Source organism: Toxotes jaculatrix, chromosome 13 (genome assembly GCF_017976425.1).
Source record: "Toxotes jaculatrix isolate fToxJac2 chromosome 13, fToxJac2.pri, whole genome shotgun sequence".
Classification (NCBI taxonomy): Eukaryota; Metazoa; Chordata; class Actinopteri; family Toxotidae; genus Toxotes; species Toxotes jaculatrix.
In genome coordinates this window covers 11,736,748-11,751,154 of record NC_054406.1, presented here as the reverse complement: position 1 = coordinate 11,751,154, position 14,407 = coordinate 11,736,748, and the positions used below count along the sequence as shown (strand labels likewise).

General features: G+C 44.3%; 1 protein-coding gene across 1 annotated transcript in view; it reads right to left on the bottom strand.

The window, feature by feature from the left end:
• The window catches only part of sdc3 (syndecan 3), a 34,884-nt gene extending 22,691 nt beyond the window's left edge, over positions 1 to 12,193 (bottom strand). The window contains exon 1 of the mRNA XM_041053820.1: positions 11,728 to 12,193. Coding sequence (XP_040909754.1) covers positions 11,728 to 11,781 — 54 coding nt within the window. The 5' untranslated portion in view covers positions 11,782 to 12,193. The remainder of the gene's footprint in view (positions 1 to 11,727) is intronic.
• Positions 12,194 to 14,407: the final 2,214 nt, after the last annotated feature.

Sequence of the window (14,407 nt, the reverse complement as noted above, 5' to 3'; positions counted from 1 at the left end):
CCACCACTTGCCTAAACCAAACAGGGTATTTCCAGGAGGTGAGTAAGCGTCACACACAAGGACAATCTCCGGTTGTGTGCTGTATGTGTGAAACGGCAACTCCCAACAACGTCCGGACCTGGTCCTCCGTCCAAAATTCATAAATGAAAATGGCAATTGTGTTAGTGTTCGCAAGGCAGAACAGTGGTTTATTTTGGAAGAAATAGGAAAAAAAGCAGAAAATGTGGTTAATTTATCCTTTTTCTCCAATTTTTTCTTGGAAAAAAGCTTCAGGCTCCCAAAAATGAGGGGAAATAACTGTTTGGTTGAACTCATTGCAACTCAGGTCTGCAACCTGTAACAAGGCCTCACATTTTATAAGAACAGTTCAACATTTGTGGGAAATACAGTCTTGTTATCACAGTGAGGTTGCCAGGTTTGGTAACTGCATGCCTGTTGAGAGACAAAACCAAAACCTGAGTGAACCAACCATATCTGACAACCCACACTATAGTGGGAGATGCTGCATAGAAGTACTGTGCAGCCACGAAACAGATTGTGTTAACAAAATGGCTTGATGGTGGTGACGAGGATTAACGGGTAAAACGTACAGAACTATATTCATTATTATTCCTTTGGAAGTCCCTTGTTGTCACTCAGATAGCGTTATCTTCCTTCAGCCTCCACTGAATCACCTCAGCTCAAAAATAAATATAATCACAAGCTCTATGTGAGAGCATGTTCATTGTTCTCCAATTTTTCTTAAGCGGTACAGTTAAAGATAGCTTCATCCCTCAACAGGCAACATTACTCACTGACTAATTAATTAAGAGGTGGATTTAAGTAACTAACGGCTCGTGAATGATTGTCTAACGCATAGATTAGCTCCTGAGTGCTTGGTATAACAATCAGTGATCATTAATTCCTTGGTACCGTTGGTTCGGTTTAATTAAAGTGTGACTGGGGAGGCTTGCAAGTGGCAGAGAGTGGTCGCTGCCGGTGTAAACCAGAGGAAATGTGTTACTCAAGGACAGGGAAATATGTGGGTTATGATACGATCTTGCTCTCACAGCCCTCCTCTCTTCTGTCTCGGTCTAATCCTGTCCAGGTTGTTCTCTCCATTCAATCCGTCTCAGCTGCTCTAAGCTCTTTACAGGCCTGCGTTAACCACCAGTCTCTTTCTTCCTCTCCCTCTCTCACTCCTTGCTGCAACCTGGACACCAATCCGCCCCATCTATCTCCTCTATTTTCTCCCTTTTTTCTTTTTATTCCTCATCAGCTCCTCTGCTCCTTCATCATTTCCATCCACCTAAAGCCAATCCTTCCCCTGTTCTTTATCTGTTTTCTTACTGGCTTCTCATATCTTTTTACCACTTTTACATATTAACAAATTCTGTTCTCTACCTCACCTTTCCTCTCCAAATCTGCTGCATTTTCTTCTCCTCTCCAATCTGCTTCCACCCCGCCACCCCACCCCACCCCCTTCTTCTCTTCACTTTAGCCCCCACCACGTCCTTTCATATCACTTTTGTCTGTGATTGCTTCTGACCTCATTCCCCTCTCATTCTCTTCAAATCTGCTCTCCCTCCATCTCCACACAATATCTAATCACGTTCAAATCTGTCGCAACACCTTGCTGCTTTGTTCAGATTTTTGGGGGAGAATTCAACCATCAACATTTCCCACAAGTTATCGGGTGTTAAGATACAATTTATGCTCAACAATAACTAAGCCAAATATTTCTTGTCACAGTTAGGGTTGGATTTTGAACCTCATTATCTTTCTATTGCGTATTATTCTTGGGCAATGACACGAAATGAGGTGACAGACAGGAGGAAAGACGCGCAACAAAGACTTCACAAGAAAAACGGAAAATGTATTTTTAGTTTTATTTTCTATGTTGTAACAGTCTTGCGATTACACCTGGGAACTGACCCTCAGTTTTCAGTACCCCAACCAATGTGTTGTAAATGTGTTTACTCATTCTCTAATCAAATATTTATGGATTCAAATCCTAATTTTGCCAATTATAGACTGGAGCTTACTGCTGAAACAAAAAGTAAAATTTATCAGAAACTATTTTGATAATCAGTTAATCATTTCAGTAATTTTGCAAACAAAATTGCCAAAGATTTTTTGGTTCAAGCTTTTTGAATGTAAGGATCTGTTGTTTCCTTCTGTTTTTGTAAACTGAACTTCTTTCGGATTTGAGCTGATGATAGAACAAAACAAGCAATGTGAACCTCGTTTAGCTCAGACTCTGGGAAACTGTGATGGAAGTTTTCTCTACTTGCTGACATTTTATATTCTAAACTTCTCATCAACAGTTTTATCAGTAATGAAAATAATCTTTAGTTCTTGTGCTACTGCTGGTATTAGAACAACATTTAACATTTGAGAACTCTGGCTTCTATTGTGACATGAAAAAAGGATTTTGTACACGTTTTTATCTCTCAAAGTGAGGTTTGTTTTGAGACTGGCACCAAATGTCAGGTGTCATATCTGCACTAGTATCAAAAAACATCAACTGTAACTCAGCCCTACTCACCATCAGTGCGAGTAAGTAATTGGCAACTATTCTGATAATCAATTAAGCAGTAAAAGTAATTTTTCAAGCAAAAATGTAAAAAAACCTGTGAGAATCAGCTGCTTTTTCTTGTCTTGACATCACGGTAAACTGAGGAGCTTTTAAACACGGCATCTGATAATGTCACCTTGGGCTCTGAGAAAGTTTGATGAGCATTTATTTGTTTGTTTGTTTTAGGCGATTAACTGCTTGCTAATCAATTCTGAAAATAATTGTTAGTTACAGCCCTTAAGTAAACTATAACCCAATTAAAAACAACTGCAACTCACACTGGGGTTGACTGAGCTAATTCTAAAGTGTCAAAAGAGGAATTAATGTCAAAAGGAAATGCCTCTCCTCCATGAGAGCCTCCTCCTCCTCCTGCTGCTGCTGCTGCATCTAATGTTTCAGTGTTGTGTGACCTGTCAATCTGCCATGTGTATCTGCCTCAGTCATATCATGTCCTGTCATACAGACACCCCACTCAGTCCAACAAGGAAAACAATTATCACGTCTCACACACACACACACACACACACACACACACACACACAACCACAACCACACACACACACACACACACACACACACACACAGATAAATAAACAATACACACACGCACAAATTCTCTCAGTGTCAATCAGCCTTTCAGACCTGGGTCTCTGCTGGCTAAGATTAGGGCTAATCCACAACTGTTGGAATGAAAGATTAAGAATGAATCACCTGCTGCCGCAAAAGTGTGTGTGCGTGTGTGAATGCGCGTGGAGGCGTTTATAGAAAGGCCCTATGGGAAAGAAACCTGCTGCAACCACCAAGCAACATTGCAGAATCCCTACCCTCCCAACCACACACACACACACACACACACACACACACACCCACACACGCATACTTCATACACACACTGCTCATTAGCTTCAGTGGCTCATTCAGACTGCAAACGCCTTTGAAAGAGCCCTTTAAAGCAACAGAGTTCAAAGGTTTACATCAGAGGGTCCACACACACACAAACACACACACATTTATACTCACACACACAGTGGGTTTCAGTGTCTGTATTTAATTGGATCGATGTTCTCCCCTCATGGCTTGCCGATAATTGAGGGGACGTGAGTAACATGTGGGAAGCCTTTTGTTTCTAAGTTCCTGTTTATTAAGACAGGCAGAATAAACGAGGAGCTCTAGAACAACGACAGTGGAGGAGGAGGAGGAAGAGAGGGTGGGTGGGTGGGTGGATGGTGTAGAGATGGATGGATGGAGAGAGGAAAAACGTTGCAGCAATGAGCTCCTGACCTCGTTCACTCCTCTGTCGGGACGCTGGGCTAAATAATTCAAACACACACATACACAGTCACATGCCTTTCGCACACAGTATTTCTCGCTCTCGTTCGCACAAGCAGCCTCCCTGTGCTCCTTCATCACTTCCTCTGCCTCTGCTTCACATGTAAACACGCACATGTAAAAACACACACCTATATAAACGCCCCCCTTTGTGCACCACTCAGGAAGCTCCCTCCTGATTTGAAGCTTGAAGGCTAGACCTATAAATACTCAGCTTCCTGTGTCCATCCTAAAACCCCATGAGCAATTAAACACAAAAACACACTCACAGGTTGTTTTTATCAGTATGCAAACAAGTAGATCTCAGTCGCACTCTGAATTTTAATCAAACTGTGATGAAATATTACCATCAGAAACCTAATTTCAATGAGGATGACAACAGATAACACTCAATTGATATCAAATTTAAAAACTGTGATTCATTCTCTGTCTGCCTTGATGATAAACATGCGTCAGAAATGGATATCTGTAAATTAAAACAAAATCTCCTTGTCACCAAAGATAAACATGAGATGAGGATCCTTTGAATACTGTGACGCTGACAGACTATGAAACCGTCACAGTTACTGAGCCCACATATCCACAGATCCATCTCCATGAAATGTGACCAAATTCCATCATCGGATGACCATCTGATGAAGGCCATGTGTTAAAGTTGAGAGCTCCAGAAAAAGCCAGTAAGCAGACATTTGTCAGGCCACCATTTCCAAGATCAATAACGCACACGTTTTCAGATTTAGCTGGACTGCAATGTTCATACTTCAATTAAGAAAACTCCAAAATAGTTAACTAAACCATGACTGCAGTGTGCACAAATTCAAGTGACAAAGTGAATCTAAAGTTGCTGACAAAATTACCATCAGACAAACAAATGGGCCAACAGATGGAGAGGGCGATCGGGGGGGAGTTGAGTGTTGGAGGTCAGATCGAGGCCAGACTCACAGAGACAACACTCAGGGTCCGGTCGGGAGTGTGAAGGCCGGCCTTATCACGGCCTCAGCCCGCTCTTATCAGCCGTCTGCCAGGAAATACACATTCCAGCAGTCCCATTGGACCACACTGGGTTTCAGCTCTGCATGACTCCGCCCATCCGGCCCTTTGTTAACCTAATTACGCCGTCGTTACGGAAATGTGTGAGGAAAAAGAGTAGTACTGAAGGGCTACAAATATACACATGAATGATATGAGGGGAAATGATAATGCTCTCTTAGCAGCGTTAATATGCTAGTGGAAGGCATCTGTGATTCTCACTCTGACACACACACACACACACATGCACACACACAAAGGTTTGTTAGTGGTAAGGAGGCGCCCTGTTTCTGGGATTTTTATTTATAGCGAAAGCTCTAAGACACAGAGATCCCAGAATGCTTTGTGGTTTTGGGAGACGGCACTGCGTTTATGCTCTCTAATTTAGAGTCCTATAATAGCACAAACACATATATATACACACACACACACACACACGCACACTACTGTAAAGGTGAAACATAACTGCCGTCTCTACCCTTCTCTTTTTTTTTTTTTTATTGTAGAGGAACAAATGGAAAAGACAGGATGAGAAAGGACAGAGGAGGAAGAAGAGAAAAAAGAAGACAAAGGAAAATGAAAAAATGAAGAGTGGAGTAAGAATGAGACACAAAAAGCTGTGAATGAGAGAAGCAACAGAGGCGACAAGAAAAAAAAAAGAAGAGACGAAATGAGAATGAAGGAGAGAAAAAGAGGGAAGTGAGGGGAGAAAGAGAGGAGAGAGAGGGGCAATAAAGCTGTGACAGCAGCAGCCATGCCGGTTGTCATGGCGACGGCCGTGGAGAGCAGGTAGAGCACGGTCTCCTGGGAATGAGCAGCGCACGCCTCCCTCCCCCACCCTCGCTCTCTCGACATCCCTCCATCCTGGCTCCATCTCCCATCTTTCTGGCCTCACTCCATCCCCTCCCTGTCATCCCCATCATCCAGCCCTCATTTCGCCCCTCTCTCTTCGCCCCCCCCCCCTTCACCATCTTCTTTCGTTCACATCCTCCATCACTCTATCCTTTGCCTCCCATTCTTTCTTTCCACTCCTGATCCCTTTCCTTCCCTCAGTTTCTGGACTCCTTCTTTTTTTCATCCTCTTTTGATCTCTCAGTACTCGATCTGTCTCCCTTTTTTCTTTCCCTCTCTCACGCCTTTCCGCTGCTATCTAGCATCCCCATCTCTCCATTACCTTAACTCTTTTTCCGTCCTTACCTCTCTCCATTTTATTTCCTCCCCTCTCTCCCTCTTTCTCATTATCTTGTGGTCTGTACACCTCCCTTTTTTCCATTCCTCTCCTCCTCCCTCCCCTTGTCTCTATATTCACATAACTCCCCTCTCCAGAGAATATGTATGTGAGTTGTGCGCAGTGCTGCCCAATTACTGCAAGGGAGAATCTGCGCGTGTGTGTTTAGTATCTAGACAACCTGTGTTTCTAGTCTGTTTTGACCTACCTAAAACACCTCCAGCGTTCTCCGTCTCCCTCTGACTCACTGAATAAACACCACCGCAACTATTCACTAGCACTGCAAGTGTGTGTGTACGAATGCAGTGGGTGTAAGATAATCAGGAGTTTAATGTTAATGTGCATCGGTGCATATATGTGAGCTGGCATGTCTGTACTTGTGTGTGTGAGTGAGTGAGTTACTGGTCACAGTGAGAGGAGCCAAAGTTTCCGGCCGGCTGAACTGAGGCTGAAATAGCATTCTGTCTATAATACGTGGGATGACTTGAACACGTTACACAGGGAAAGTTTAGCGTTGCACAATGTTGTGGAGCCAGATGACTGAAGAAATCAAATACTTTCTAAACTGCGACTGGCAGAGTAAACAGAGATCCAGTCAGCTGATAAAGCACAACACCTTAGCATAGGTATATGTAAGGATTTAGTTATGTAGCCAAGCACTTTCTAAAACAAAAGCTACTAAGTGTTTCACTATAAAGGTGTTTATCAATTTAAAAGTGGGCATGATATAGCAAAAATAACCAAACAGAAATTACAACAAAAAAGTAAAACAGCAGAAAATATAAGCAAATATATAAGTAAGTCTTAAGAGTTGAATCCTATCAGTTCAATAGGATGATATAAAGGAAAATTCTGGTATTTTTCAAACTGGACGAAGGCTATGCAGTTATCCACAGCTAATCCAAAGTTAAGGTTTCTATGCTTACTTTTGTATGGACCCTGGGACAATTGTTTGAAATTATCTGGGCAAAATTTAGGTTTATTTAGAAAGCTTTATGAAGTGCTGCTTGCCCCCGCTGCTTTAAGTTACTATACCAGTACAGCAATCCAGACATACACTTGGGGTTTCACTGTGTAGAAGGTAAAGTTTTATTTTGAATTTTAAAATACACTGGCAGCCAAAGGAGAGGAGCCAACACTGGAGCAATGCACTCACTGGATTTTGACTTTGTTGGAGGACGAGCTGCAAAATTTTGAAGCCTCTGCAGACAAGCTACATCAGCTAAAGCAGGAGCGTAATCAGTTATCAATCATCAATCATTTAGCCATGAAGATGCAAAAGCTCGGATTCATTTCTCAGCACTTTCAACTCAAACGCTCATCTGGGTTGCCTTCATTTGTTACCATGAGCTCACAGCAATTAGGAGTTAGAGGCAGCAATGAGTAGCAGTGAGTACCCTCTGGACTTCTTTTTGCCCCGACACGACTCGAATTTGACACCTAAATTATTAGTATGCAGCATGACACTGGAGGTTAAAGGGAGATGGCTGCAAAGACTTTTGAGCTCTCTTGGGGCTAATAATGAGGCCCTCTGTTTTATCCTCACTTAAACTGATAGAGTTTTCTATACAGCAGTGTTTCCCATACCTTAGGCTCTACTTGAGTGGCCTGCCCAGGTAGATTAAGACCCGCCCAGGTCAATATAATCACTGGCTTTCAACTTAGGTAAGTCTCACATCAGAACACCTTATTTCACTCTATTCAAATGAATTTTTGGCCACATGCTTGTCTGGGTTGCATGTGCTACAGTAACAGAGTGAGGTCTAGAGGCTTCTTTGTGCACAGATGCCAGGTTAGTGTCTACTAACAGCCTGCATGTGAGGTGTTTAGGGGATGTCTGTAAATTGCAGCTCCAGAAAACAACCTGGGTTATACTCACCCCCTCGAAACCCCATGTCACATGTCACACCCCTCAGATCAAAGGGTGACACACTGAAATGACAGGTATTGTGAAAGCAGGTTTCTCAGTGCCTGCACACAGTTATCACCCTAATAGTAAATGGGAAATTCCATTCCTGTTGAGTTGAATCAAACACCAATACTTTCTCCACAAGAAAGAAAAACTAATTTTAGTTAAATGCAGCACATCTGCCAAGCCAGTCCTTCAGATATGAGTGAGCAGCATGTGCATACATCCAACACACACACAAATAGCCAAAGGGAGGAGACAGGGATAGGAAAGGGGGACGAGATGTTTTTTTCACTGAAGGCTATCATTATTCTCTCTCTCCTTCTGTGTCCATGCTTACCCCCAGACCTCGGGCCTCTGAATGCAGCTCCGGATATGAACCGTGATCCTTTTCATTTCCTCTATCCACTGCAAGGTGACCCCCATAACCTCACCCACCCTTTAACACACACACCTGAAATACTTCCTCCACCCCTGGAGTGTTTTCTACCTGCCAGCTTGTGTGTGAGTGTGTGAGAGGACTTTGTCCTCCAAGAGGGTGAGAAAAGACCCACTTCCTGTGTCAAATTGCTTCTCACATTCCACACTCTCCCTCAATCCGCCTCGTTCAGGCTATTTTTTCCTCTTTCTTGCTCCTTCTCTCTTTCTTCATCTCTCTATGGGGGGCTTTGTCTGCTGTCAGAGGCACAAAACACTGATTCATTCCACGAGTTAAACATGATCCTCAAGAACACGACGCTTTTCCGCCACAGACACACACGCTATAACACACACTTTTCAAGTAGCGAGGGCTGGCGAGAACAAGTTTTTGGCAGTGGAGATTCACTATTTTTGAGCCCACACACAGACAGATGGACAGTCAGTGCTCTCATGAAGGCAGACGGATGCACGCACACACACACACACATACACACTGGCTATCTGTGGGACACAACGGATTTCTGTGGGAAAATTGGTCTCCCATGTAAAATACAGTCACCCGGATATGATGTCACCACTTCGATAACAGGAAATACCCACAGAGACACAACACTAGGGACCACTCATCACAAGAAACACACACAGACACAGAAGTCCCTTGGTTTCAAGCCAAGAGGCGTCTAAAGAAAGATCCTGTCAGCAAATGCATGTGACAGTGGGTCGTGTGTGTGTGTGCATTTAAAGCCTGGGTTGTTTGAGGTAAGTCTTGCAATTATTAGACTGTTGACATATGTGTGTGTGTGTGTTACCTATGTGAGCAGCACCTGCATCCATCTGTACACTCCTACCGCAGTGTATATTTAAGTCTGTGTGTGCGTGTGTATATATGTGTCACACCTGTCTCCATCTGTACACTTAAACACAGATTAGGTCAGCTGGAGGCCAAGGATCTTTGGCAAAGACTGCAACTGACTGACCTAGTAAGAATCAGTGCGCCTGTGTGTGTGTGTGTGTGTGTGTGTGTGTGTGTGTGTGTGTGTGTGTGTGTGTGTGTGTGTGTGTGTGTGTGTGTGTGTGCAGTGTAGTGCTTTAAAACCCTGCCAAAACCGGCGCAGTATCACAGCACTCCAAGATGTTGACAATACAAATATTGCGTCAAAGAGAGGAAAGGAAAGCAAAGCAGAATTAGGCAAGACAAGGCAATCAACTGCCCTGAGGCCCCAAACCTCAGGGGGCCCCAAAAAAAGCCTCAGGTTCAGTGCATGTCAGGTGGTTAAGGTAGTTTGACAATTTGAAAATGTGTTTGGAATCTGCAGCACTGAAATACTATAATACATTTATAGGTAATTCTGCGGTTGTCTTGTGTCAATATCTGGTTTAAAGTCCTGTTTACTGTTTAAATTTGTATTGTACTCAGATGGTAATCCTAAATTAAGTTGTGTCCAATGGGATTTCCACAAACAAACATTAATTAAAGCATCTTCTCCATTCAAAAATGTGTTTTGTTCATTGTGATTTTACTTGGATGTTTGACTTTGCACTGCAGCACGATGTATGTGCAGATTTTGAAGCTGGGGGGTTGCTTTCACGGTCATCTACTGAAACTGAAAAGCCTGCCTAAGCTCGCCTTAAAACTGAGTTTGAGACATGTACACACAAATGTGATATGGTAACATTGCACAGTCATGGTGCACATATACAGAAGTGTTATGTGGAAACCTGAGACCTCCAGCACATACTGTAGACGCTGAGAAGGGACTTCACAGTGACACAGGAGACATGTTGCCTACAGTGGTTAAACTTTTGAAATGAGTAACATTCACATGTTCACAGACATTTAATTTTTCAATGAGATGAGAATTTAAAGAATTCAAACCATCTAATTGAACTTTTTTTTTGGTGGAAAAATGTCATAAAACATGTCTTTACATGATCTTTAAGTATCATTCCAGGAGAGGAGCACTGGTAGCACAGGACTTAAAGGGAACTCGGAGACAACATGGTACATAGGTGGGTGGGGGGCCCAACAGCTCAATAAAGGAGACAAACATTTGGTAGTTTTATAAAGAATAATTTAAACTCAATATCTAGCTCCTGTGTCACAGTCTAGGGCAATGTTATAAATGTGTTTTCTCTACAATTTACATACAAAAGCAGATCTGCGTTTTGATTATTTTTGGTCCTTGCTTCCTTTTCTCTCAATGATTCAATGAGCTCCCCCCTCCTTTTCCTCCACTTCCTCCTACTCATAGGATAAATCTGGATTAATCGGTAACGGAAGGTGTGGGCGCGCAATGGGGGGCGCGTGAAACTCGGCGTGGATGGTTCCGGAGAGGAGGTGTGTGTGTGTGTGTGTGTGTGTCCTGGGGGCTCGCGCATTCCTAATCAGCCCCCCCCCCACCCCTCGCAATTCCCGATGACATCATTCCATCCAAGCCTTCGTTCGCGCACCGCATCGCCGTTAACTTCCCCGTTACCCCACCCACTTTTTTTTTTTTTTTTTGCCACAAACACACATCGCCAAACACACTCACACTCATACACAACTCCGGCTGTAACGGGAGGATGCCCCCGGTCGGATTCTGGCATCCGGACAATAAGACCGTCGATATCTGGCAATTAAAGGAGTGTGCACCTCACAGGTGGAAATCGGACATCCAGTCATCTCCTCACACAAACACACACGTCCTACAGTGCGACTACCCGGTAATAAAGTCGTTAAAGCCGCAGTATGGCTGGAGCCCCTCAAATTAACGGCAGGATGTGAGCTGGTGACACAGACACCACATAACGAGGCACTGCACAAAGACCCTAATCAAGCTCAATTAGAGATTACCCGCTAATTATCGACACACACACACACACACACGCACTCAGAGACACACATGACGGCGCACACACACCTCCTGACTGGAGGGGACGCAGGCCACAATAAACCCCGACACTGAGACACAAAGGCTGGTGTGTGTGTTGTGTGTCTGTACGTGTGTGCGTAAAAGCGGGGGGTAGGGGTGCACGGGAGTCGCCAGCCCCCCTAACGGGAGTCACGGTCGAACCAATGAGGGCTAGTCGCCTATGTAGGTCGAGTGGAGGATTTCCTACCGCTCACCGACCATCACTGTCTAATTAACGGCAGGGCACCGCACTCACACAAGCACACATGCCCGCACGCACACGCATGCACAAAATGCCCTGGCTTCTGTGTGTGTGTACAAAAGCTGCCCGGTTAACAAAGGATCTGAGGCTCGTTCTTACCGTGGCGGCGTGAGCAAGCAGCGCCGTGAGCGCCAACAGCCAAGGCAGCTTCATGGTCTGGGTGCGCGGGCACAGCCTCCCGGTGCCGCCGCTGCCTTCACGGGGTTCGGGGAGGTGGGGTGAACAAAAAGCTGCTGCTGCCGCTGCTGCTTGCTCTCGGTGTCTCGGTAGTCTGTCCAACTTCAGAGCGCGCCGCCCGTCCGCGCGACCATCCGTCCTTGTAGTCGGGTTTTTTTAATCCAAGGCTTCACGCGCTGCTGCTGCTACTGCTGCTGCTCCCGGTCACCAGTAAAGCAGTGGGATTTCCGCGAGGCCTCTTCTCTGTCTGTTTCTCCGAGTTCTTGTGCTCGAGCCCTGATAGATTTACTACCGGGAGACGCCAGACCTCGTCTTTCTCTCTTTCTCTCTCACAGCACACTCACAGGCTCTCTCTACCCTCTCTCTCTCTCTCCTCCCCCTCTCCGCTGAGGGCAGGATGTTCCGTATGGCGACGCTGCTTGGCCTAGGAGTCTGGCAGAAGGAGGGGTGTGTGTATGAGTGAATATACGTGTGTGTGTTTAGGGAGAGGTGGGGGGATCTCCGCGAGCAAGGGCGAGGATGCCCCCTGCAGCTCGTTTAGGCACCCGCAGCCCCATAGCAGCCCTTTAAACACACACACACGAACGCACACACACACACGCACGCACACACACGTGTGCAGGGTGCGGGGCACATTGCGCACCGCAGAGCATTCATGGCTGCTCCCAGGATGTGCCTTTTGTTTTGCGCTGAGGTGGTTCTGGTTGGCTGCACGCCATTACACACCTTCACCGGTAAGCTCTGGTCCAACGCTGTGATTGGCTGAGTCACTGTCAAACCGTTTTTTTTTAAACCGAGATGAGCTCACACCTGTGCCTACGTAACAAGAATTAATATTTATACGCTCCTCGCGCTGTAGCCTACTTGTGTCGCCTAGCAACCATACAGTTGGGCTAACCGTTTCTGCTCAACGACTATTGCTGGGCGAAAAAACTGTATTTAATGATCATTTAAAAGCACAATCTGTAAACGAGCTGGCTAACACCTGTCCCAAATCAACGCTGAAACCTGCTAACGCCTTAAACTGATTGACATATGTTAGCTAATTCAACAACTAACACGTTTTAAATTAAGCTCGAAACTTCAGTCCTGACTTTGGAAACAGCAGCTGGACAAAAAAGTCTCGACTCAAGGTCCACTCACGGTCTGCAGTAGTGGATGAAGCTTTCTCAGTTTTGTTTTAAAACTACACTGAGACCGTGACATGCTGCTGAAAGATCCGAAAAAGCTACCAGTGGACCTATTCTGGTGATTTTACAGCTAGTAGTAAAATACTTTTAATTAACAGTCTATCTAATCCTTTGAGACAGACTAATGCTCATTTTCATCTACAACTATTCACCATGTCATTTAGCTGGCTATATCTAAAACCTGTGAGCAAAATGCTTTACTGTGAATTCAAAAATCTAGTCTTGTTTACAGCCTACCACTGACTTTCTGTTTCATTGTGTGCTGCTGTTTCATAAAACCAAGTTAACCCCTTTAGGTGCCTCTTTTGAGCCTGTTTGTAATTTGGTTTAACACGAGTTTATTTATAAATACTGGATGCATCAGGGGCAAAGTTTGACATAGGGCCCCTCTGCAAGACAGGTAGACAACAAAAGTAATACATGACCCACCCTGAGGCTTTGCACTTGATTGCTGTGTATTCCCAAATAACTTACGCAATAAATCAAATGACCACAAACCAGCCGACATACAATAAATACAGGCCCTTGAGGTTCCCCTGTGTTAGAGCCCAAAGGTAGCTGTCCACTTTTATCCAGTTGGTAATTCAGCCCTGCATAAAATGACTGCAGGCCAAATGAACCTTCCTCACAGCCTAACCTTCCAGGAGTTTTGAAATTACTGAAGATAATGCAACATCACTTCTTGGGGCTTTATTATTATCTCCTTTAAGAAATCAGCAAAGTCATGGGACTACTGCCACCAACATCACAACCCAGTCAGACTTGTTTTTCAAAGTAACATCCTTGCTGTTTCCACTCAGGCCCAGCATGCTCCAAACAAAAGCTACACAGGTATGAGCAGGTTTATTTTGTCCTCCTGCCTCTATAAAAGATAAAACTGAAAACACCCCATGAGAGATGGTGTGTTTAGATAAGATACCTGTTCAACTCCGCAGTGTAGTCTCATAATCTCTTGTTGCAAACCTTGGGCTCATTACTCATTTCAGAAGAATTATCAGTGTGTTAGACTACTGTTGGATATACTTTTCCTTTGTTGTCCCCTCAAACAACAGTAGACTTTCACCTTTGCCTGGTGTGACAATAGGAAGGCTTACACTATTTCTTACCCAGCTGTTATCACATAAATATCTGGAAGGGATAGGTTTTGAGTCTAAGTAATAGCCTTTATTAGTAGTATCCATTACTGAAACTTAAGTCATTCTTTACCTAGAGCAGTCATTACTGCAACTGATCGACATTGTTAGCTGTCATTAGTCAGAGCCATGCCATGTTAAAGAGTCAGTCTCATTTATGGAGAAGCTAGAGCATCAGGAGCGAGCTCCCTGCTCCCCTAACTGACTCATGCTGTGTTTAGTCGCAGTTGTATCACTGCAGACATGTTCATTCAGATAAATGGAACAGATACTATGGCA